Here is a 26707-nt window from a genome sequence, read left to right on the forward strand (position 1 = left end):
TCCTCCTAGTAGCCACCCGCCTCACTTCATTTGGCAGGGGTTCACGGAGAACGGCCGCTGAGGATGATCTTAAGGTCCAGGCAGGCACATATGGGAGGAGGCGATCCTTCAGGTAACCTGGCCCCAAGCCGTTAAGGGCTTTGAATGTTAACACCAGCACTTTCGGCTCCGGAAATGGACTGGCAGCCAGTGCAGCTGGAAAAGTACTGGCGTGATATGAGCTCGCAGGCCAGTCCCTCTTAACAATCTAGCTGCCCTATTTTGGACCAGCTGAAGTTTCCGGACCGTTTTCAAAGGCAGCACCACATATAACGCATTGCAGTAATCCAGATGAGAAGTTATCAGAGCATGGATAACTGTAGCTAGGCTATCTCTGTCCAGATAAGGGCGTAGTTGGTATACCAGCCTAAGCTGATAAAAAGTGCTCCGTGCCACTGAGTTCATCTGTGCCTCAAGTGACAGTTCTGGATCCAAGAGCACCCCCAAACTACGAACCTGATCCTTTAGGGGGAGTGCAACCCCCTCCGGAACAGGTTGAATATCACCTAGACAGGCAGACGAACCACCCACTAACAGTACCTCTGTCTTGTCTGGATTGAGTTTCAGTTTATTGGCCCTCATCCAGCCCATTACCGTGCCCAGGCACTGATTCAGAACAGCCACTGCCTCACCTGGTTTTGATGAGAAAGAGAGGTAGAGCTGGGTGTCATCCGCATATTGATGGCACCTCAGCCCACACCTCCGGATAACCTCCCCCAGCTGTTTCATGTAGATGTTAAACAACATGGGGGATAAAATAGAGCCCTGTGGAACCCCATGGCACAATTGCCATGGCACAGAGCAATAATCCCCCAGCACCACCTTCTGGAATCGGCCATCCAAGTAGGAGTGGAACCACTGTAGTGCAGTGCCTCCAACTTCCAACCCAGACAACCTATCCAGAAGGATACCATGGTTGATGGTATCGAAAGCCGCTGAGAGGTCCAGGACAATCAACAGGGTTGCACTCCCCCTGTCCCTCTCCTGGCAGAGGTCATCCCACAGGGCGACCAAGGCAGTTTCCGTTCCAAAATCAGGCCTGAAGCCCGATTGCAATGGATCTAGATAATCCGTTTCATTCAACAGTGCCTGGAGCTGTCCTACAACCACCCGCTCAAGCACCTTGCCCAGGAAAGGGATGTTGGCCACTGGCCTATAATTGTTAACATCCTCTGGGTCCAGGTTAGGCTTTTTCAGGAGTGGTCTAATTACCGTCTCTTTTAAAGCGGCAGGCACCACACCCTCTCTCAAGAAGGAATTTTCAACCTCCTGGACCCAGCCAGACATCCCCTCCTTGTTTGATTTAATAAGCCATGAAGGGCAAGGGTCAAGCACACAAGTGGTCGATCGGACTTGGCCAAGCACCTTGTCCACATCCTCAGGCCTCAGTAACTGAAACTCATCCAATAAAACTGGACCAGATGGTGCTCTGAACGTCTCTACCAATGGAACTGCATTAATGGTGGAGTCCAATTCATGACGAATCTGAGCGACTTTATCTTCAAAGTGCCGTGCAAACTTGTCACAGTGTGCTACCAAGGGTTCCACCATCTCTCTCCCTGGCCCAGAATGTAACAGGCCGTGAACCACTCGGAAAATCTCCGCTGGACGACACTGAGAAGATGCAATGCTGGTGGAGAACTGTCTCTTTTCCACCCTCACCGCCACAGAGTAGGCTTGATAGTAGGCTCTGTGTTCGGTCAGACTCAGCATGAGTTTTCCTCCACCTGCGTTCTAGCCATCTCCCCTCTTGCTTCATTGCCCTCAGCTCAGGTGTATACCAAGGAGCTGGCCGGACTCTGCTCAGAGGGAGAGGGCGCTTGGGCGCGATCGTGTCAACTGCCCGAGTCATCTCTGCATTCCACAGAGTGACCTGGGCTTCGACAGGAGCACCAGCCAAACCAGCAGGAAAATCTCCCAGAGCCCTCTGGAATCCATCGGAATCCATTAATCTCCGGGGGTGGACCATTTTAATAGGTCCCCCACCCTTTTACTTGTTCATCTTCTGTCTCATACCTTAACGGTAATTTATACAGTTTAGCAATAACATGTTCGTCATTTTTACACAGTGTTATTTCAAACTCAGATTCTGTTTGTTCAAATCCACCATTTTTCTCATCTATTTTAAACCTTTCTTTAATATGCAAATATGAAAACCACTGGCATACATAACCTTCTTCCAATAATTTCTCCCTTGATTTTAATTTATATTCCCCTTGTGACAGTTCCAATAAGTCATTATATCTTATCCATTTATGAGTACTATCAAGTTCTCTTCTATGAACTGCTTCTTGTGAGGATATCCAACATGGTATTTTTTGATAGAACCTTAATTTATATTTATTCCAAATTCTTAATACAGCCCTTCTTATATAGTGATTATTAAAATCTACATTCACTTTCGTTTTATCATACCACAAATAACCATGCCACCCGTATCTCAATTTGTGTCCTTCTAATTCTAGAAGTCTTCTATTTTTCATTGTCGCCCATTCCTTTTTCCACATCAAGCAGCAGGCCGAAAAATAGGTTTTAAAATCTGGTAATCACCAAAGTTCTCTTAAAATTGAACAAGTACGGTACGGTCTAGGAAAAATGGCAATCTCTGGTGCCATCTGCTGGACTACTTTATAACATAAGGCTATAGCATTGGCAGGATTGGCAGAATTTCCTAGCGTGAGATTTTGCTTGGCTACAATTAAGAGTTTCAAAGAACTGGCTGAATTACCTTCCTTCCAGGAGGTGTGTGTGAAATGAAGTATGTCTCAAAGGGAAGAGTATGTGTTTCTTGCTTCTTAAGCTTCTACTACTGACGTGAACACAGTATTTTCTATTTAGTAGGTATGAAAAGAAAGAAAAATACCTGTGGTAAAAAGGAAATACAAACCAACAACCCAGATACCCGTACAAAAGTATATCAGGTGGATGCTTAGATTTAATCCTTACAATTTAATAGAGCTTCACACCTGCTTCAGTTGTAAGGTGCCACTGTGATCACACCATGAGTCCTGCAGGCCTATTGGCAATTTCTCACTTTCAGCCCCATCAGGGTCACGGGTTCAGGGGAGAACTGCTGGCAAAAGTTCTCCAGAGCTTAAGAATTGGGGCCAAATTTCCACATCATAGGGGAGAGCTCCTGATTTTTAAAATGTATTTTTACTTTAAAGCAACTGGGTGCGTGTGTTTGTCCAAATTTTATTGGCTCGCTGGTGCAGGTGGAGGTGTATGTGTGTTTAATTCTTTCCTCCAAGGACATTTTTCTAATCTAAGTTCATGCCTGCCAGGGATAAAAACAATACATTTCCCAGTATCAGGGCTAACAGCAGGTTCAAATGAAAATTGTAGAGAGGGTGAAAGGATTAAGTACTCCCATCCCAGTGCTGCTGCTCCAATCAAATATGGAGTACCCCACTTTTTGGGACTTCTGTGTAATTTGGCCCTCAGGTGATCTAAGAAATTCAGTCTCATTTCAGTTCCTCTTATACGGCATCAGGGCCTGACGCAGTCCCTCAATCTGGCCGGTTGTTGATGAAGGAAAGTAGGCCATTCCTCTGGTTTGTTTGAGTACAAGTAAGGACTAAGGCATTAAGCCAAAAGCTTATGATGATTGTTTACATTTTCTGTTTTGTTTGACATAGTGACATGTAAGGGGGTTGGACTCGATGGTCTTGTAGGCCCCTTCCAACCTTAGTATTCTATGATTCTGTGGTGACTGGTGGTATGTGTGACAGCTTTGACTTGAAAATGTTATGAACAAAATGATGGCAGAGTTTATGAAAAACTTCAAAGGAAAGACTGGCCCTGTTCAGATGCAAATTGGGGAAGGGCGGTTAAGCTAACCATGGTGCATGTTGGTTACCGCTAACCATTGCAAGTGCTACTGCCACATGGGCAGGTAATCATGTTCCACAACGTGGTTAGACTAACCATTCTGTAACCTCCCTCCCTCATTCCTGCAGGAACCTGTAGTCCTCTGGATGGGCGGCCATGCATCCCAGCGGCCTTTGTGCTGCCGGCCATTTTGGTACTCAGTGGCTACTCCTTCTTTGGCTGCTCTTGCCGCGGAGCTCTATGGCAGCTGTCAGTTAACCACAGCGGCTGTTCAGACATCACTCTAAGCCATGGTAGAACCCACTAACTATCTTGCAGCAAGTATTTAGTGAACATGGTTAGTCTGTGGTTAATAAAACATCATGGGTGGGACAGACGCCTGTTGAGACATCACACTAAATCAGTATGGTTAACTCAAAACTCCTAACCACCATGGCTTAGCGTGATGTCTGAACAGGGCCTGAAGGTAATAATAAGTTTGGTAAAATTGAGTACATTTAGGGATGACAAGAAATGGTTTCTAAGACTTTTTCTTTTGCCTTTTTGTTCTAGAACTTTGAGTTTGATAAGTGTGGCAGGAAGACAGTGTGGCATTTGTATCAGTGTTTATGTCTGGCATATTGTAAAGATACACAGTGCATGAATTAAAGCTACATATTCAATCAGTGAGCTGGTCTTAGTGCTCTTGCTATAAAAAGTTTTATTTTCCTTACAGAAGATTGCACCAACAGTTTGAAAGTTACAAAGAGCAAGTACAAAAAATAGGTGAGGAATCCCGCCGTTACCAAGGAGAACACAAGGATGATGCACCGACGTGTGGAATCTGTCACAAAACTAAGTTTGCCGATGGTTGTGGCCATTTATGCTCCTACTGCCGGACAAAGTTTTGTGCCAGATGTGGAGGTCGTGTTTCCCTGCGATCAAACAATGTAAGTTTTCTACTACATATAAACAAAACCTGACAGTTTCCATTGCTAAAGTATCCTTTGTTTGTTATGTGCTTTTCTATCTCCCCAAAAGCACATTTGTTATGTGGTTTTCTGTTTCCCAGCTTTACTCAGCTTAGCCCCTTGTATTTGTCAATTCTTTACGTTTATTTTCAAATTTCCTCACTCCGTGTTGTATATGTGTGTGTGTGTCTGTGTGAAATCAATCTCTTATAAACAAAATATAGATGATCTATTCTGATTTATAGCATCTTGAAAGTTTTCTGTAGTCTTATACAACAACTACTTAATAATATTGATAAGTAGCATTACTTGGTTACATTGGGTAGTATCCAATGTTAGTCCTACTTAGAGTAGATCTATTGAAATGAATGAGATAAGTAACAAATCCTATTAATTTAAATGGGTCTACTCTACATAGCACTAACAGTGGAGGGCTTTTCTATATGAGGCATTTATCCTGCTCTTGTCATTCCATACTCACGCTTGTTTGTAGGTTCTTTAGACAACATCGTGACCCTCCAGTTTCACTTCTAATGTCTAACCTGCATTTTGGGCAACTTTTTTTGGAGCAGAGAAAATGTGGCATTTAACTGTGAAATAAAGTGCAATTTCCTCTTGTGTATTTGTGCTATTCTGCTATACCACTGTGGTGCCTAGAGGTTATGTAGCAGGAAAGCAGGAAAGGAAACGCTCCTCGTGTACTGCACGGATCTCAGTTCTGTGATGAAACCAAAAGTAGATATGGTGATTAACAGCCAATTAACAGCCTTATGTAGAAAAGCTCAGATACTACTCATTGAATTTAACACACTACAAAGTCCATATTCCCTCCAGTAATGGCTAGGGATGGGGAAGCCAAATTGCCTCTAGTAACAGCTCCTGGATGTGGCCTTTGTGTCTCCCAAAAAGAAATCTCAAAGCCTCAGTCTCTACAATTAGAGGTGCCATGGATGGCTGGTCTTTGGTGTATGTGTGGAAACTTCTCTTTTTGCCCACACCAAGCCACCTTCGCTCCCCTCTCCCCAACTGCTGGGGATTTGGCCAGCTTAGTTCCACAATGGGGGAAGTATGGGGGTGGAGGAGGAGAAAGAAATACGCAAATCAAATGTTGGTGCTTTTCAGGTAGCTGTGGCTAAAGAGCTTAATGAAAGAGTCTGTCACTCACTACAACAAATGGTATGGTGGCAGTAGAACTAGGTATAGCAAAGCAACAACACACATTTGCCTTAATTTTTCATGGTATTACTCAATGTTGCATGTCTAACACTGCGTGTTAACTGAAGTCTTTCCATTTGATGCAACAAGTGCTGATATATGTCCAGTTTTACTCAATAACTGTTCAGCAAAATTATTGTTTAACATACCTTGAATTCTGTGGCTATACTCATATGTCCCTTTCAAGTGCATTCAGCTGGAACGTGTATATTTTTGCTGTGAAAAAAGAAAAGAACATTAAGCCTGGAAGCGCATACAGTAGTTGTCATAAAGCCCTCTGAATCACAGTAGCGATGTTCTGTTGATGAATTTCTTCTCTGTGTTTAAATGAAAGCTCTAGCTTTTTTTCAGTTAAGTTATGAATTGAAGTAGCATTCCGATCAATTGCAAATCCCATTGGGAAGAACACATCTTCCAAAAGTCACCTGCTTCCTTCTGAGTAGACTTGGGGAAGCCTTGCCCTGCTTCCTTCTGAGTAGGCTTAAAATGGTAATCAGCACATTTGGCCTTGCCCACTCTGCCTTTGACCCTGCCCACAGATGGAATGTGTCACCCAAGCTTTCCCATTTTACGATGTTGCCTGCGGGTGGAAAAGGTTCCACAGCCATGCTGTAGAGTATTAGCCCCTCTAGATGATATATGATGTGTTTGCTGACCTGTATGGTGAGGTGCTTTTTACCATGTCCTTGTAACAGACTGGAACCATGGAGTAGAGAGGATAGGACAATATTATTGTTTTATTTTTAGTTTTATTGTGCTGCTGCTAGTGGTTTTATCTTGCTTTTATTTAATTTTTATTGTGATGTTAAATGGATATGAAGAGTGGCAGTTTGGAATTCCTAAGAAGAAGAAAAACAGGTGTGAGAGGTATAAAGCTTAAGAATTGTCTTCCAGATTAAGGCCATTGTCAGGGTGGAAACTGAGCCGATAGAACCCCAGAGCAGTTCTGATTCTGAGGAGGATCAGCAATCTGTGGGAGAGGAGTTCGCTCATCCCTCACAGGCACAGCAGCTGGCAGAGATTCCTCCTGCTGGCATTCCTAGGATAGATAGTGACCCTGGCAGTGAGGGAGTGTGGGAGGGGGGCTTGCTAGACACTTGACGCAGACGCAGGGAGTGATGAGCGATGGAGGGCGTGGAAAGGAGGCGTAGCGCCCGTTTGGCGTGCAAACGGCCACCTCCTGTGGACCCAAGGAAAGAGGGGGATCTCTCCCTAGCCCATAAATTCAGGGTCTTCAAGTGACTCTCCTTCAAACGGGGATCAACTGCCTACTCGGAGCAGAGGCTTCTCTGCTGTTCCTTGCTTAGTCGCTGGTGATTAGCATCTGAAAGAGTCATTAAGTTGTAAAAGGATTAAAGCCTTGAAAAGAATCCTTTCATCTGTGTCTTGAGTTGGCTATTGGAGTCTACTGAAAGAGGCCGCTAGGGCGCTCCTGACAGCCGTATGGACTAAGGGCACAATCCTATGGCTGCTAGTCAGAGGCTAGATGGCCATAGGATAGGTCAGTTCCCGGGAACTGACCTCGGAGCCTGCGGTCTGAGGTCAGTTCCCTGAGAACTGACCCCCACCTCCTCTCGCACTGCCTCATAGGCAGCACGGATCAGCCCCGTGCTCCACACTCGTAAGAGCACCATGGAAAACGGGGCGTTCCTGGGGCCGAGCTAGGGAGGTTGGAAATGCCGGTACAACACATCCTATGTGTTGTCCGTCCACCGCTTCCCACACTCCGAGGTCCCGCGTCTAGACAGCCGAAATCGGCTGTCTAGCTGTGAAAGCAGGGCGGGGGAAGCAAGGAGGAGATCCACTCCTCACCACTCCTCCTGCCCTGTGCTGGATACCACCTGCCCCAGTTGCCCCCGGGGTCAAAGGTGACTGTTGATCCCCATAGGATTGCTCCCTCCGAGTTCTGAGTCTGTAGATCCAGAAGTTTTCCTTTCTGTCAAGCATATCAGCGTCCTTTGTTTGTTCAACTGGAACCACATGGCCTTAATTTGAAGGGCAATTCATAAGCTTTATACCACTCACACCTCTGTTTTTCTTCTTTTTAGGAATATTCATCTCCCAAGCATTCCAAACTGCCACTCTTGGTATCCATTTAACATTGTAGCTACTGATGGGCAGAAGCTGAAATTTTTAGCACTAAATATATTTTGAAATTACTTTGTTAGCCTGTTTACCCTTCTTATATATTGTAATTCTGTGCATGTGGTGCTGCAAATATTTTAATTTCAAAGTGTTATTTATTATCAGTAAATCTTACATTTACAGAAATGCTTAGAATTACCTTATTCATATCTGCCTATTAATGTTTTCCTCCTTTTTCTTTTCTCTTTCCTTTATATTTTTCTTCTTTCTCTGCTTCCCTGGATGCTTTCCCAAAGGAGGACAAAGTGGTTAGAATCCATGTTTCTTCATATATTATAATAATGTTACTAATATATTTGAAACCAATTAATGTGAAATGTTTGACTGGTTTTTTTAGTTATTCAGTGAAAAGAAACAAGTTACATTCCTACATTGTTTGCAGCTGCTAAAATCCAGATATTAAACGGAGGGTATGAGTATCAATTTGCAAGATTTAAAGATGGCAACCAAACAGTTTTTCTATTAGAATATTTCGGTTTTAATGGCAGGTCAACCAATAGAACCATACAGGATATGCTTCTGGAGGAAGAAATTTATTATGATCTCTTGCTACATTAAATGGGAAACCAATATAGTAAATTAATACATTGACTGACAGGGAGTAATAGTAAGTTCTTTCTGTGTGGGATTGAAATATATTTAATTTGATTTCTTAACTTTCTGTTATATGGTTTACAGTTTATATTGTGAAATCATGCATACATATATTAAAATCTTTAGTCCATGGCTGTTAGTTTTTATAGTGGTTTTCCTGGGAAATCGAACCAATATTATAAGGCTATTTTATTTTTGTTAAAGAAATATCTACTCTCTGTGTAAGTAATACAACATGCAGTATGATTAAAAAAAACATATTTTCCTTTTCCCCAATATGCCTGTTGGCACAGGGAAAATTATCTTTAAAATGTTAAGGGAATGTTAAAATGTCATGGAAGTTGAGACTGCACTCTAGAACAGAGAAAGGCAACCTGGTGCCATCAAGATGTTTTGGACTACAACTCCCACAATCCCTGACTATTGGGCATACTGGCTAGGCCTTATGGTAAATGCAGTCCAAAACATCTGGAGGGCACCAGGTTGCCTGCCCCTGCTCTAGAATGTGCTAACACTCCCTTGTGATCGCATATTGCAGGAGAAGATGACTGATAATACAGAAGTTGTATTTTATAATTTTATTTTATGCATCTGTTTTTTATTTACTGATTGTTTCACCTATGAGTCCCTGACAAGCTTCCAAAGAACTTCAGGTTTCCTAGCGACAGTCTGCATAGCAGTTGGTGCTAGGAAAAAAAATCACCTCCTTTGCATTAAAGTATCTAGGCATTGACCAAGTAACCTTTTAACTTCCTCGGATAAACTTAATATGTTGACCTTGTAATATGTCTTAGATTACAGGGGTGTGCAACTTCTGGCCCTCCAGATGTTTTGGCCTACAACTCCCATGAGCCCTAAGCAGCATAGCTAATGGTGAAGGATCAAAGGAACTGTAGGCCAAAACATCTGAAGGGCCACAAGTTGCACACCCCTGACTTAGAAAATGGTATACTAATGCTCAATGTTCCATTTTTCTTAACCATATGTATTGGCCAAATATAGAAACTGGTGGTTTACCAATGCGTTACATGCATTACATTGACTATTCCTGTGTAACATTGTATCTTGGCAGTTCAATATACAGTATTTCTAGATTAATCAGGTATTTAAATTTGAAATAGACCCCCCCCCCCAATACAAATGTGTAACTTGGGTTGCAATCCTAAGTATACTTATCAGAAAGTAATTCGTATTGAACTCAATGCAATTTATCTTTCAAGTAAACATAGTTGGGATTGGGGTCCCAGCTGAACAGAATTAATGGGGTGCTTTGTCAAAGGCGACGACTAGGAAACAGGCCCAACTAGAACCAGGATCCAAATGGCAGTATGGGGATTTCTGCCTGAACAGGAGTGCAGACTGAAGAGAGAGCTTTTCCTTCCCTTGGGGCACTAATATGCCATTACCAAAACTTGGCAGAGCTTTAGGAATGGCCTTGAATGGAGCACATGTAACTGGGATTGGGGAGGACAGGACAGAGAGGAAATCCCAGCGCACACATAGAAATACACGCGCTGCTCCCTAAGGGAACCCAGTCAAGCTGCTTTGATGTCTACAAGGAGATAATAACCATTGATGTTAAAAGAATTTGGATACATTTTTCAGTTTAAATTAAATTCAGTTTGGATAGGTACCTTTTTCAGCTAACAACCAAAAGCTGCCTACAGGTCTGCTCTTTCATTTTTTCACTGGTCTTCTTCCTTTATATGTAGCAGTCCTACTTGCCTTATCTCTCTCATCCATTCATATGTAAACATCATCACTTAAAACATCCTCTTGTCAAACCACTAATTTTCAGCAAAACATGTTATTTGACACTATTTAGTACGGAGTCCCCCCAAACTTTCCATTTTGTTTTGATGTCTTGAGCAGAGTAGTTTTCAATTAATACTTTGTAGGCCAAGTATTTTATTACACAGTCTCCTGAGAAACTAACATGGGGGCTGTGTTTCTGATGGGACTTCAGATGAAAGCAGAGGAAAAGCACAAACTCAAGTGCTGAGTGCTTATCATCTTTTCAGCATCTTCCATATGGTCAGTGTCTTAGTTCTTGAGGTCAGCAACAAATCTTGGCCATCGATCAATTCTTTCCTCTAGAAAACGAACTTGGATGGTGAGAAGTGTAACTTTTTAAAGGGAGGTTGCATAGCAATTACCCTTTTGGATTTTACCAAATATCCCACATGTTTCTAAATGTGTTTAGCTTTCAAGAATAATACTGTACAAATAAGGCTGATTGTGATGCCAAGCTGGCAATCGAACCATCTCATTTAAGAGGCACAAAACACACGGTTGGTTGGACTACTTCCCTGAAGCACCATGACTTCCTGTTGTACATCACATGCATGTGCATTTTGCTGACCAGATAGTTTTAGAGGACGGTTTCCTTTTTGGGGTGGATGTGGCAAGTCTGGGCCTTATAAAGAAAGCCAGCGAGAGTATTAAGGATTGTTAATTTGATTTGTAGTAAAATATCTGTACATTGGTGATATTGTAGCAAGGTGAGATCCAAGAAACTGGGCATTGAGAGTTCACTTTATTCCTTCAGTCTATATGAAGTAGAAGCGCCGCTTTCCTTGGAAGAAGGAAAAACAGTGGCCACGTATATTTTATATGCATGTATTTACATAAATACTGTAAATAAAATAAATAATTAAATAAATAAATATGATATAGTTGGATAAATGTATTGAGTTTGGATTTTTCCGTTTTCCTTGCTTGCTAGAAATTTTAGAGTGATATATTTCTTTTTAGAAACATGAATGAAAACTAACGAATAACAATAATTTCTAGCAAACAAAGTGATGATTAGGAATGGATGTAATCTGTTCTTTTTCTCTCTTTTCTGTTACAAAGAACTTTAATCCTCATCCAGGATTAAAACTGTGTATTTTTAGCATGGCTGTGTCCTAGATAATAGATACTTTGCCCAGTGCATTTTATATATGCCTTCATAGCATCTGGAAACGTTTGTTTTCTGCAGTGTTTTTCTATTGATCTATATCTTTGTGTTGCATTTATCTAAACTATTTTCTTAAGTTCCAGGTTTTTCAGATAGTCAAACAAATACTAAGAAATATTGTAGGGAAAGCTTTGATGTTTCCAAAGTTTTGCATTTTCTAAAATGTATTCAGTTCAGGGGTCGGCCTTGGGAGTTATATCTTCCCTTTGTTTTACATAGTGCTTTAGCAATCTGTAGTATTAGGGCATTTGTTTAATATTGCTTATTCCTGACTGAAATAGTAAAAAAAAAGATAGATTTAAATCAGACCAGTAGTGACTCAGAAATTAAACACAGCCCACCTTTGGGAGAAAGGAAGTATCTCAGTAGTAGAGCATATGCTTTGCAAGCCAGAAGATCCCAATTTCAGTCCCTGGCATGGGTAGGGCTTGGAAAAACCCTTGTCTGAAACCCTGGAGAGCTGCTGCCAAGTCAGTGTAGACAATACACTGTAGACAAAACAGCGTAGACAAGACTGGTAAAAGGCAGTTTCCTACATTCCTAACTCTGTAAGGTAACTGAAAAGGGCTCAATATACCTCATGTTTTCCTCCTTGCCCAAGACTGCAAAAATAGAGGTATTTACAAGGATCTGGCCAGGCATGGTACATAGTTGGTGATGAGTGCCATTCAGTTTGATGGATCACTAGTTTTGAAAGCCTGGCATAAACTCTGTAGGCCTGTTTCGTGATGTCTGTGTGTTTCTTTCCCAAACTCTGGGAAATTCAGCCTTAGTAGTTAAGCTTCCTTTGGTGTGGAAAGCACTGGGGATTTAGATGTGTGTGTTTTGTTTAAAACATCTTTACTTAACAGACCTGTACATACATTGCATGCATTTTTATCAGGATGAACATCAAGTATAGTCAGTGTTAATCCCACAGAAACACCATCTCAAAACCCTCAGAATCGAATCTGTTCTTCCAGCATAGCAAGTCTATCCAGCCTATTTTAGAGACTGTTGTCACCATCATCACTATGTAGTTGGGGTGGGGCAGGGGGCAGAAAGAGGAGGTATTAAGAGATATTATGGCAATCCTGCATGATATTGTAAGGCAAATGCAGCCAGAGAGCCTTCTATTGTGGTCTGCAAGGTTCTTGTGACACACACACGCACACTTATTTTTTCTAGCTTCAAGCAGTCAGCAAAATCAACATGTCTACTGAGCCCAAATTGTCTCAATATTGGCTTGGTTAGTCACAAATTAGACAGGTCTGTTTTACGGGCATCTTTTTGTACCATACCTTTTCCAGCTGCTTACCTAAGAGAGAAGACAGTTCCTCCATTCTGCGTGATAGGAACTCTTGGCAATATATTTTTTTTCTAGTGTAGCATTTTGGGGAATAGTCAAAGTGTAATGGGAGATGTAACCAATGTGTTGCTATCCTAAATGTAGGTGGCACAGGGTCCTTAACTGAGACAGGCAGGTAGGTAAGTGCTGCTGTCCTTGACTGATCCTAGCAAACAAGCTGTTGTTCCACGCAGTGTCCATTTTCGCCTGACTTCTTCTCTGAAATAACCTGTCGAAAAGGAAGGTAGTATTTAAATTCATTGCGAGTAATATGTGACAGCTAATATGTCATCCCACTACCTACAGTTTTAGATGAACGTCATGACAAACTCCAAAGGAGTAGATATGTTAGTTTAATGCATTCATTGCACCGTACGTTTTGTGGCCTCATGTGGGTATATAGAAGAAATCCCCAACCTGCCCAGTTTTATACAGTGAGGGTAAAAGGTCAAGAAACCATAAGGGATAATAGTCGCCAGTAGGTGCCTCGCATGTCTCGGCAGAGCGCAAATGAATGCAAGATCCAAGTAGAGTGACTGTTTCACACAGCACATAGTCAAACAATGACATTTGCCACCACAAGATGTAATGATGACCACCAACTTGTATGGCTTTAAAAGATTCGGTAAACGTATGAAGGAAAAGGCAGGAGGGTGCTATTACACTCATGTCCTGCTTGTGGGTTTCCCATGGGCAGCCAGTGGGCCATCGTGTGAACAGAATGCTGCACTAGATAGGCATTTGGTCAGATTCGCAGGGCTCTTTTTATGTTCTTATGTTACTCATCCCCATCTAGCGGCCACTGGTGTTAAGCAAGAAAGATCGTATAGATGTCTGAAGTAGGAAAACTACTTTCTGTATTGAGAGAACCATTCCCAGTGTTTGCTGAGCCCAAATTCTACAGTATCAGTTTGGTAATAACAACTTTGCAAGTGGAACACCCCTTTGAAAACCTTTCATCGAAGTATGGCAACTTAAGGCCAGCAATAAAATGTTGTGGGTGGTTTAAATGCTCCTCCGCTGGTTTTATGAAACATCTACTTTTATTCTTCTGCTCAGTAGTGGCTCATTATGAAATCTTCATTTTGTTCCTTCACCCCTGAGTATCACATCTACAGATGAGATATTTGGTGAAACAGGTTAATAGGAAACAGTGGCCCAGTGGGCTGTTTTAGGGTTGTGGTAGTTTGTTAACCATGCCAACCACCTACCTTCACTGGGTTTGGATGTCATGATAAGCCACAGCAACTGCCTGCCACAGCTTGAATATGCAGAATTGCCACCAGCATGCGCCGCAACCCACCATGGCTTAAATAAGCCATGGTGGGCTACAGTGATTGCATGAACGTGGCAAATTTGTAACACATGTTGAGTCTTCATGGTTTGTTTTTATTTAGGCATGTTTGAATTGAAATGATCAAGAAAACAGCAGCAAACACCCAACACTTCTAGTACTGTACATTTATAAAGGGTGCAGATGCAACACTTCTCTTTCTTCCATTTCATTTCTTTATGTTTTGGATCACTGTTTGTATTTTGCTGTCCTGGATGGTGGCTTTGATATAATATCACCATACTAAAGCATCCCTCCATCTTTTTTAAAAAATGTGCACACAGATTTCAATTTGCCTTTACTTCTTCAAATTATTATTGTCTAGTGATTTTGCATAAATGCCACCATAGCATTTGCTTTATCACCTTCAAAATATTTTATTTATCTTTGCCTGCATTTGCCCATGTTTGCCCTTCCCTTCCTATTTGTTTGTTGCTTTACCCCCATTATGTATTTTAGGTTATAAGTGACTTGGAGGCAAGGGCTTGTCTATTTTATTTATCTATTTTGCTTAAGAAATGCTAAGTTCCATGTATACTGATGATGTTTTATAAATAATAAATAACAAACGGAAGAATTCAGAGTGGCAGAGATTTGGATTTTCCTATGTTACCTTTACTATAATCCTGTGAGATAGGTTAGTCTGAAAGAGAGTTGTTGCCCTGTGCCTTTTATGCCTGACTGGGGATTTGAACTCTCATCTCCCCAATCCAAGCCTAACAGCCTGCCTGTCACATCATGTTGGCCTTCATTTTCCATAGCCCTAAACTCTCAGGCTGGGTACAGGTGATAATTGTTTTAGGGCAGGGGTATGCTAACGTTTGGGGCTGTAGCACGTATGGGAATTTGAGAAACTCTCCTGGGCAATAGCACAAAATGGCTGCCATTGGAGGCATGGCAAAGTATAAGTAACCTCCCCCCAAAACTAAGTACTAGGCATAGGTGGAGTCTGAGCCCCAACACACTAAACAGTTCCTTTGAACCCACAGTTTTCACCACTAGCAGAAACCTATTTCACAGCAGTGTGTCAGTTGTGTGTTTTTTTTAAGTGGAAGGGGCAGGGCACCTTGGTGGGTACCAAGAAAGTTGTTTGGGGGCACATTGGTCCCTGAGACATCATGTTGCCTACCCCTGTTTTAGGACTTGAAGGCAGCAATGACAACATTATTGTTGCTCATGGTACACGCATGTTCCTTTGTTCTGTCCCTCTATGAACATTGGTCAAAAAGGTTTTGCATAGTTTTGTAGTGCTTCATACCCTACAAAACTTGTTTTCTTCCTGCGTGCTCAAGTGACCAGGTATGCTTCCTTTTTCTTCTCTCACACAGTAGAACTAGCATCATCTTCCTCAGAATAACATGTGACCCTCTGGGTATCTTGGCTCTCCTGGATTTGTTTTTTGTTTTGTTTTTTCTCAATCTGGTGCCACCTACTGTCAAATGATTTGTATGCATTACTTCTTTGAAGCCTAGAAAAGGAAGAACTCCCCTGGACACAAATGGATGACATTAACTATGCATGTAATTATAACATAGTCCTAAACATTATAGTACCCCTATAATAATAGCAAAGCCGTTGAGGGTGGCTTGCCCAAGGACCCTCCAAAACCTGGACCAGATCTACACCTCGTGTTATATCGATATGATCCCATCATGGACCCATGGCCCGGTTGGATTCCACCAGGAAAAGAACCTTCAGTGTGGTGGCCCCCTTCCTTTGGAATTCCCTGCCTTTAGAGGTCAGGCAGGCGCCAACATTGTGTTCCTTCCGGCACCTCCTGAAGACATTGTTATTTCAAGAGGCCTTCCATGCATGACCAGCCGCGGTTTGTTAAATTCCACTTTATTGGGGTTGTCTTTTTAAAAAATGTTTTAACTCTTTTAACCTTCTGTTTTATTCTTTTACTGTGTTGTTCACCGCTCTGAAATCTTGTGATGTGGAGCGGTATATAAATATTGTAAAATAAATAAATAAATAAATAATGGTGATGCTATATCCCTCTTGTGCATTTATACCTCATAGTGCACACAACGACATCTGTTGTGGTATTTTGGATAAAACGGAATAAAAAGCAGGAAATAATGCTAGAAATGTGTAATGTGCCCCAACAGTTATTGGTGCACTTCAGTACCAATAAAAAGCACTAGAGTAGATCTAGCCCTGGAGTCGGCACTGATGAGATCTTCCAGATCTTGACTTAGCTGCCTTTTTAATCCTAATTGCTATACCAGTGGTGCCTTTCGATAGGAAAGAGTGCAGAGAAGTGAAGCGACAGTGCTGTTGCAAGGATGATCGGTTGTGTAACCGTGTTTGAATGGGCGTGAATAGTACGTGTATGAATGTGACGAGTGAGAGTGGGGTTGTGAATGGGTAATGGGTGAGTCTGAGATGTGTGAGGATATGACATTGCAAACAATATTTACTGCTCTCTGCTTGTTGCAATATAAATGGAAAACAAACCTGATAACATGAGAAAAAAACTGGTTATAAGTTGGTGAGGCCTAGCTTACTTTTTAAAATTAAAGGTGTCTTGGAGGCCTCCTGCTTTGCATTGCTTTATTAAATGCAAATTAGTTCTTTTTAAAGTAACAGTAGCCGCAACGTACATTGCAATTATTGGCTGATGCTTGGAGACATGGAAGCAATGCATTTTTAGAAAATGGAAAGCAGAGAAAGCAAAGCAAACAATTCTTAAATCTTTACACAGCATGTTGACCCCCTGCGAACACACACATATTTCCCCATTTTGGTGTCTTTTCTGGAATAAATGACACATTTCTTGTTCCCTTTTACGTTTCTGTGATGGGATCAGTCTTTCCAACTCTTGTCCTCCACTAGAGCTATACAGTAAAGCACTTGGCAACCTGGAGTAACTGTCTTCTAACCTTCAAGAAAATTAGTTGTGCCATTTTGTCTTCTTGTACACTGTGGAAAATTCCCAGGCTCCCTGATATGGACAAAATGGAGAGTCTCCTAACTTTCTTACATGTGCTTTACTTTGGTCTCTGCTCTTACCTAGTTTGGGCTGTGGCTTTTTATGTCTCAGCTCTTAAATTGCTTATTCCCAGTTAGTGCATTGTGGAAGGACAACCTGTGGCACAGCTCTGCTGTATCTTGCTGGTGCAAGTATTTATTACTGAATGTAAATCAAATGTTTAAAATAAATAATGACTGGCTGTAAAGTACAGTTTCACTGAGTTGCATTGTTTAAGACAGCTGGCTGGTTGGCAGGCTTTACTGAAGAAATTATGTTTGCAGATTCATAGGCAAAAGAGATCTTATTTCTACCAGATCTTTTACTGTTCCTCTTATCCTTCAACCATTTCTCTGTATCGACTTGAAAATAAATCTCTTTTAAGGATCGATATTCCTATGTGTTCCTAAGCATTGCTCTGCATTGGTTTTCTTCCATGCTTTAATCTTTCACTACAAACCTCTGCTATGTAAAACAGACAAGATGAGAGTTGCAGGAACATGGTCATTTTGAAGGTAATGCCAATAATATTTACCTTCTCTAGGCCTTTTCCAGAAAATGTGGATCTCTAGGTTCTGAACATGCTTCTCTCTTACCACCCCCACTCCCACCCCCTGCTTCCAGTTGAGTACACACAATCACTCACCTCCTGGAGAGAACGTTTTATCTCCTCTTGGTGTCAACAACACTCTTCTTATTTATACTTTAGAACAACTTGACAATCATTTTTCGAAAATGGTAGGATAGTTTCAGTGATAACATCTAGCCTAGAACAAGACATTCATAGTTCTGATGGCAACAAGTGAGGACATAAGAATCCCCACCATATGCTTCAACTGTGTGTTAGAGTTTTGTGCTTGTGTTGATAATACCAGCCACATTAATATCTAGCTATGTACAGGTAAGTGCTAGAGATGAATTGCTAATGCTTAAAGCAAATTTCTAATCTCACTTAGTATTACAGAAATAGCTATTTTGAATCATAGACTCTCATTACCATCTAACTTCTCCAGATCCCATTCTTCTGCACTTCTTTTCTTTCCTTTCCCCTCCTGCCTGACTAGACATCCTTTCCTTGTACCATATTTGACCTGCCAGTGTAGTAACTGAAGATCAAGGTTCCATGCTTTCTCTTAAGTTGTTGCAAATTACAATTTACAGATTGTTTGCCAAAGATATTTTTGATGCATCATAAAATGTTTTTGATATCCCTATACTGGCGCAAAACACATCACAACATTTTGCTGTACTGATCTCCTTTTTTTCTTAATGTCGAAGTTTTCCATTTTAATCTCACAATGCTGTACCCTTTTCCTCTCCAACAAATTTAACTAACAAAATCCCTACATCCCTTTCTTCCCCAAAGCACATTGCTTTTCCCCAGCTTTCTTTTTTTAACTCTGAGATATCCACTCAAATTTATTGTAGAGCACTGATACTTTCTCTCCCCCTTCCTCAAATCTTCCATCCCAGATTTACTGAGTTGCCCTTGTGCTCGAGCTTGCTAGCACAGATAGCACAGACTTAATCAACTTAGCTTCAGACCCTTGCATCTGGAACAAGAGGTGGGAGAGAATTATGAAAAGACCATGGACACCCCAGAAGGTAGGAGCAACAAAGGTGAAAGTTGGGGAGGGGGGGACCCTTTGTTGTCCCTTTGCAGTACTGTTTATCCTTGTTTAACCAATTCATGCAGTGTACATTTATAATAAACCTCCCCATTTTCTTGCCATTTTTAAAAATTGAATTTCAACCGCTATTTTGTAGCAGATCTCTTTCTGAGTATAAAGTATAGCTACATGTTGGTTTTCAAATACAGGAGCTACAGACATCTCTTAAATCCTTAGTAATAATGATTGTAGTGACAGTAAAACCAGGAACTCAGGGTCGCTTCACATGTGAAAAAAACCCATGCAGAGGTCACAGAGAAACACTTGCACACACAGGCGGAGGCGATGTCTGTAAATGGCTCATCACCATTGCATGAGTGCATCCAATTGGATGACGAGTATCTATCTGATGTCCACACATGGAAGGGTTTCTCATTGGCCTCTGTGTTGCTACCGAAGTGGCCCAGAACTTATGTTTACAAAGCTGACATCAGCTGTGTTGCAGCCTTGTACAATTTAACTTGCAGACCTCTGGCTAGCTTTTCTTTATTTTCCTGTTGCTGAAACTCTACTTTACCATTGCAGTAGCCCGGATCTAGTATGGGCAAGCTTGTTGTGACTCTACAGATGTGCTTGAGGAGACAGGAAAAAGAATTGTTATGGTGTGTTTGTGTGAAAGGCCTATTTGCCCTTTTAATGGCCTACACGAGGTCATACGTGAATATGTTCCCATACTTTTATTTTTAAAAAGTTTAAATAGTTCAGTGGGGTATAGGTGTGTGTGTTACTTGCTATGGGCATTACCCAGTAGACACCTACAATTCTCATCCCAAATCCACATATATCTGTTATAGCAGTGCTGGTCACACTTCTGGAAGCTTACTGTTGCTTTTCCAGGGTATAGCTCAAACATGCAACAATAGTTTGATCAAAGACGATGGCAGGATGCACAAACTAAGCATATGTATTGTAGGCAATGGCAGATTATCATATCGCCTCCAAGCCTCTGAGAAGAAATCAATTATACAGAGCTTGATTATGTATGTATATATGGAGATATGTGGAGATTTATAGTCCATCCCATCCCAGCAAAACTGAGACAGGTAACAAAAGCAATTTTAAACAACAACAACAACCCCAAATTAACTAAACCAAAAACACCAGGCAAAATGCAATCTCAATTCACCACAGCAGTTTGCATGTGAAAGCTGCATTGAAATAGGATTTCCCGTTTTAAATGTAATGCTTGTATTACTATTATGGTATATTTTTTACTCTGTTAAATAGTGATGGTTGATCAAGCTAGAATTTTATTACTGTAAGGTGTGTATGCATGAGTCATGGTAACTTGGTTTGCATGATCAAAATTTGTCTCCGTAGTTCATAGAACTTCCATCTCTCTCACCAGGAAACCCCTCCATTGTGGAGCAGGCATTGAAGGGCTGCACCTGGTGTTGGGCCACAGAGACAGATTGGGGATGCTGCTGGTGTACTGCCCACCCTGCTGCCCAGCAGCCTCCCTGACTGAGCTGGCAGAGGCAGTCACAAGTGTGGTGTTGGAGGAACTCAGGATGGTGGTTCTGGGCGACTTCAACTTCCATGCTGAGGCTGTCTCTGGAGTTCCTGCTCAGGACTTCATGGCTTTCATGACAACCGTGGGGTTGTCTCAGTATGTCATTGGCCCAACACATGAAGCAGGGCGTTAGGGATGTTGGAGAAATCCGCCACGGACTCCAGTGAGGCTGGATTCTTTGGAATCCGGCCCCCTGGAGTCCATGGTGGAACGGCCTCCCCCCCACCATCCCCCAAAATCCCCCCCAGGACGGACCTACCTGGCGGCAGATGCGGCGGTGGATGCGGCTCGTCTTCTGGCTGCTGCCGAGCGGCTGCAGCCGCAAATGGTGGCCGTCGTAGCAGCTGCCATTTGCATGCCTGCATTAGGCTGTGATAGGCTACGTAAATACTTACGTAGCCTATCACGGCCTAATGCAAGGATGCAAATAGTGGCCGCAGCAGCCTGGCAGCAGCCGGAAGTCCGGCTGCGGCCGGCTGTGGCCGGTGGCTCTGTGGCCTTGCCGCAGAGCGGAGCCGGCTGGGGAGGATTCCGGGGGGGGAGGACAGATTGCCTCCCCCCACCACGGATTCCCGGAATGGAACAAGGTAAGGGATTCATCCATCCCTACAGGGCATACCCTTGATTTGGTTTTTGCTCCAAGTTGTGAGATGGGTAGTCTGAAGACTGGGGGGGGGGGGTCCAAGTGACTCCATTGTCATGGTCAGACCATTTCCTGGTGAGATTTGAACTTATGGCATTACCCTCCTCCTGTGGGGGTAGGGGACCTATTCAGATGGTCCGCCCCAGGAAACTGATGGAATCCAATGGAAATATCCCTAGCATTGTTCTGCAAACACAAGTGCTTGTGGAAGAGTTCATACAGCACTACAATTAAGTTCTATGGCAGTTATCATGCTTCTGCTGTTACACTTTTCTCATGCAGATTTTGTAGCTTGAGGTGCATTAAACAGGGGTGCCCACAGGCTTTTCTGGCTCCAGTGTATTCTGTGTGGTTTGATCTTCTGCCTGGCGCACCTGGGACTCCCATTTATGAGATCTTGAGTTCCATCATAGAAGAAGGGCAAGGATATAAGCATAATAAATAAAGGAAACTTTTGAGTGTTTTCACAAGTGATACTAAAGTTGTATTATTTTCATTATATAGTTACTTCCTATACTGCTCATGAATTATTGCCAATTCTTTAATTTGCCAGCCATGCTTTTTTCTTTTGTTGACATGTCCTTTCTTCTATCTTAAGAATCCTGCTTTCTCTGTTGTGGTTTTTATCTGGATCCCTTCCTATATGGTGCTTTTAGTTGCTGAATTATTTGGAAGATCTCATGGATATTTACATGGTGTCTTCATGTACCAGAGGCTTGAAAAACTGTAACTATCCTTGAAAAGCCATAAAACAAAGCTCCAAGGGGTGTGCTTTTTGCAAATTATTTGGCAGCACTGAAATGGAACCTTTTGAAAGGGATTGAAGGGGTTTGCCTGATCAGTATTGACTTTAGTGGACCTAAAGTGGGTGTTGCTACAATCACATCTTAATGATCTTACAGCTCAACCCTAAACATACATAATTGGAAATTCAGTTACTTGCTCAGCTCAGAATGAGATTGGATTCTTAATATATTTGTGGCCATAATCCAGTGGAGGCTGGTGGCTCGTATTTCAGTGGAGCTGTGAATCCATTCTAGGTTTCAGCATCGTGGATATAGCTCTTTTGGAGTTCTGACTGGATCTGACTGAAACCCAGAGTCGATTTACAGCTCCACTGAAATTGAGCCACCAGCCTCCACTGCCATAATCCTGTTAGCTGCTGTGTCGGCATTGACCTTTGCCCCAGCACTGTTCATGCACAAGAGACCAGATCCTGTTGCATCCTGTTTTGCAGCAGTGACCTTGCACACTGTAGAGAGAGACCTCGGCATCAGGCAAGACAGGAGAAGATGTCTACCACTATTTCCAGCACCAAAGTTGTTGTTTTTTTACACTCAGCACCAAAACCTATTTTTCAATGTGAGAATGTGCCTCTGGAATGTAATAGTAGATGAGAATTCTTCAAGGCATATGCAGAGTGCATTCCCCTCCCCTCAGTGCCAAGTAACCTTTATTTATTTATGTATGTATTTATTTATTGCATTTGTATTAGCTAGAGCCAGACATCCTGAAGAGTGAGGTTGAATGGGCCTTAAGAAGCATTGCTAATAACAAGGCAGCAGGAGACGACAGTATCCCAGCTGAACTGTTTAAAATCTTGCAAGATGATGCTGTCAAGGTGATGCATGCCATATGCCAGCAAATTTGGAAAACACAAGAATGGCCAACAGATTGGAAAAAATCAACTTATATCCCCATACCAAAAAAGGGAAACACTAAAGAATGTTCAAACTATCGAACAGTGGCACTTATTTCACATGCCAGTAAGGTAATGCTCAAGATCTTGCAAGGTAGACTCCAGCAATTCATGGAACGAGAATTGCCAGATGTACAAGCTGGGTTTCGAAAAGGCAGAGGAACTAGAGACCAAATTGCCAATATCCGCTGGATAATGGAGAAAGCCAGGGAGTTTCAGAAAAACATCTATTTCTGTTTTATTGACTATTCTAAAGCCTTTGACTGTGTGGATCATAACAAATTGTGGCAAGTTCTTGGTGGTATGGGGATACCAAGTCATCTTGTCTGCCTCCTGAGGAATTTGTATAATGACCAAGTAGCAACGGTAAGAACAGACCACGGAACAACGGACTGGTTTAAGATTGGGAAAGGAGTACGGCAGGGTTGTATACTCTCACCCTACCTATTCAACCTGTATGCAGAACACATCATGTGACATGCTGGGCTTGATGAATCCAAGGCTGGAGTTAAAATCGCTGGAAGAAACATTAACTACTTTGATGGCTGAAAGCAAGGAGGAGCTGAAGAACCTTTTGACGAAGGTGAAAGAAGAAAGTGCAAAAGCTGGGTTGCAGATAAACCTCAAAAAAAACAAGATTATGGCAACCAGCTTGACTGATAACTGGCAAATAGAGGGAGAAAACGTGGAGGCAGTGACAGACTTTGTCTTTCTAGGCGCAAAGATTACCGCAGATGCTGACTGCAGCCAGGAAATCAGAAGACGTTTACTTCTTGGGAGGACAGCAATGACAAATCTTGATAAAATAGTTAAGAGCAGAGACATCACACTGACAACAAAGGTCCGCATAGTTAAAGCAATGGTATTCCCCATAGTAACCTATGGCTGCGAGAGCTGGACCATAAGGAAGGCTGAGCGAAGGAAGATAGATGCTTTTGAACTGTGGTGCTGGAGGAAAATTCTGAGAGTGCCTTGGACTGCAAGAAGATCAAACCAGTCCATACTCCAGGAAATCAAGCCAGACTGCTCACTTGAGGGAATGATATTAAAGGCAAAACTGTAGTACTTCGGCCACATAATGAGAAGACAGGATACCCTGGAGAAGATGCTGATGCTAGGGAAAGTGGAAGGCAAAAGGAAGAGGGGCCGACCAAGGGCAAGATGGATGGATGATATTCTGGAGGTGACGGACTCGACCTTGGGGGAGCTGGGGGTGGCGACGGCCGACAGGAAGCTCTGGAATGGACTGGTCCATGAAGTCACGAAGAGTCGGAAGCGACTGACTGAATAAACAACAAATTAGCACTGTAATAAATATTTCGATTCTTCCATTTTCAGCATTTCGTGGGGGTTGGGGGCAAAATGAAAACTCTGGTAAAAGAGGCTGGGGAGGTGAGAATTTTGAATAACTTCTCCTTGGGGAGGAGGACTGGATTTCCACTTAACTTTTTACATGTAGGATCGTCCCTCAATTTTTTTTAACTTTAAAAATGCCCCCTGCACTTGAAGCAGCCCAGGACTCTTTATAGAGAAGCTTCTCCAGTCAAACAGCTCTTCCTGAACTCCCATGAGACCATGAGACCTCGCCCCCTCCTATAAGCATTCAAGAAGAATTCTCAGGCTGCAAAGCAAGAATAAATGGGGCTTTTAGAGTTTTAGAAAAACTTTGTTCGTCCTTGCAGCAACACAGAGCTCTTTGCAGAGAGACTTTCTGCATTCAGGAACTCTTGCTGGGCTGCAAGCCTCTCTGCAAAGAGCTCAGTGTTGCTGCAAGGAAAATTAGGGCTTTCTAAATCTCTAAAAGTCCCTGTTGCTCTGGCTTGCAGCAGCCCAGGGCTCTTTGCAGAGAGGCTTCTGAAGCCTGGGAATTCTTTCTGAACGCTTATGAGAGAGTGCGATGCCCTGTAGTCTCATGGGAGTTCAAGAAGTGCTGCTGGGTTGGAGAAGTCAGTCTGTAAAGAGTCTCATGCTGCTGCAAGTGAACGGGGCATTTTTAAATAATAAAAAAAGCCAGAAGATCCTTCAGCAACCTCCTAAACTTAAAAAGGTGTGTGGAAACACTATAACATTCCCCAAGGAAAAATTATTTGAAAATTTCCCCCTCCCTGTGAAAGAGGCAGAAAAAACAATGCCTCTTCCTCAGGGAGAGAAAAAAAATCCCGAAAGTAGGGGGCAAGATTCAGCACAGCACTAATTTCTGTACTGCCCAGTAGCCGAAGGTCTCTAGGTGATTCAGCAAAGAAAACGCAACATAGATTTAAATCTGTATGTGTAAAGCCCACTCTTAAGAAAAAATCGTAATGCATATGATTCTAACCTAGCTCTATAGCTTATATCAGTTTTTAAAGCAAAAATGGGTAGTGTTTTACAACCAGATCCATGAACCACTGAGCTTGGAGTACTTGGGTATAAGCCTTCTTTACCCTCCTTGCTTTTACTGAGCCTAGGTTGGCTTCCATTCAAGAACTCTGATTTTAGTAGTTTGTTGATCAGGTTGTTAGAAGAAAGCTTGACCCATCATAGGCATCGGCTTGCGTCAAAGTAAAACCATGCCAGAGTTTAATACTCTATAGTGAAGCACCCATCAGTGTTAATAATGAGGTATGTGATGCTCTGTGTTTAATGTTAACACATACCACTTTGATCATACTTGACCTAACCAACTTTTACATCCTGACCAAGGTGTGTTCTCAAATGGTGTCAGCTGCATGATCTTCCCGATCTGTAATTGCAAGAAAGGCAGATATCTTGGTTTTCCCTCCCCAGGCCTAAAATAGGCAGATCAAAGGAGAGGGAGAGGAATTGGAGCCATTCAGGCTGACAGCCATAGGCAGCTCCTCATGGAAAGAACCCCAAAGAAGGACCCTTATCCTCTAAAGAAGATTTTGAAAGTAGATTTAAAAGTCCTTGAATATTTTTTAGCTGAATTATATTAAGACAAGAATCGATACTTAAATAACTTTAGACTGGGCTCTAGTCTTCCCAGTTTAGTCAAGGTATTAGAGTATGTTGTAGTGACTCAGCCAGCTCCAGGGGTTCTTGGAGGATACTGATGATCTACATGGAAAAGTTGTGGTCCTTGGGCCACGTGAACTCTCCACCCTCAGGTGTGGCCTCCATGGTCCATGCTGTGGTGCAATTTCAACAGCAAACCACTATGGAAGCTTCAAAAGGACAAATTTAGCTGGTTTTCAAATTATTGGTTGTTGTTTTTTTGAGGTGGGTGGAGGCACCACCATTGCAGTGCAGCAGTGGCAGAAATGCGGTCTGTGTGGTGTCCAAGGGCGAAAAGTGGTTGCTTCATCCCCCAAAGTTGCCTGCCCCTGATCTAGATCCTTTTCCGTCTGACTTTCATCCTAATTCTGGGACAGAGACTGTCTTGGATACACTGGTTGACAATTTTTGCTAGGAGATGGACTGGGAGAGTGCATGCCTATTGGCTGTCCTGGATCTGTTAGTGGCGTTCAGTTCCATCGAAAGTAGACCAAGTTATCCTGGATTGCCTTGCTGGGATGTCACTGGAGCCTGTTTTGCACTGCTTCTGGTCCTTCATGGAGAGGAGATCTCAGAAAGTGGCATTGGGAGATTGCTGTGCCATCCCATGACCTTTGGTTTAAGGGGTACTGCAAAGATCCATCTTGCTTCCTATATTATGTAACATCTACATTAAACTGCTGGTGACATTGTCTGGAGATCTGGGGTGCAGTATGCTGATGACATCCAACTCTACCTCTCTTTTCCATCTGGTCATAGGAAGACAGTGGAATTCCTGAATAGATGCCTTAGGTCAGTGATAGACTGGCTGAGGACAA

At 42.4% G+C, this 26707-nt stretch overlaps 1 protein-coding gene across 2 annotated transcripts in view; it reads left to right on the top strand.

Moving 5' to 3' along the window:
- The window catches only part of RIMS1 (regulating synaptic membrane exocytosis 1), a 379415-nt gene that overhangs the window by 134141 nt on the left and 218567 nt on the right, over positions 1 to 26707 (top strand). For both annotated transcript variants that reach the window (XM_084826895.1, XM_084826894.1), the window contains exon 2: positions 4586 to 4799. In XM_084826895.1, the coding sequence (XP_084683021.1) occupies positions 4586 to 4799 (214 nt within the window). The remainder of the gene's footprint in view (positions 1 to 4585; positions 4800 to 26707) is intronic.

Source organism: Heloderma suspectum, chromosome 1, assembly GCF_057233095.1.
Source record: "Heloderma suspectum isolate Gila_16-S chromosome 1, 16-S_ref, whole genome shotgun sequence".
Taxonomy (NCBI): domain Eukaryota; kingdom Metazoa; phylum Chordata; class Lepidosauria; order Squamata; family Helodermatidae; genus Heloderma; species Heloderma suspectum.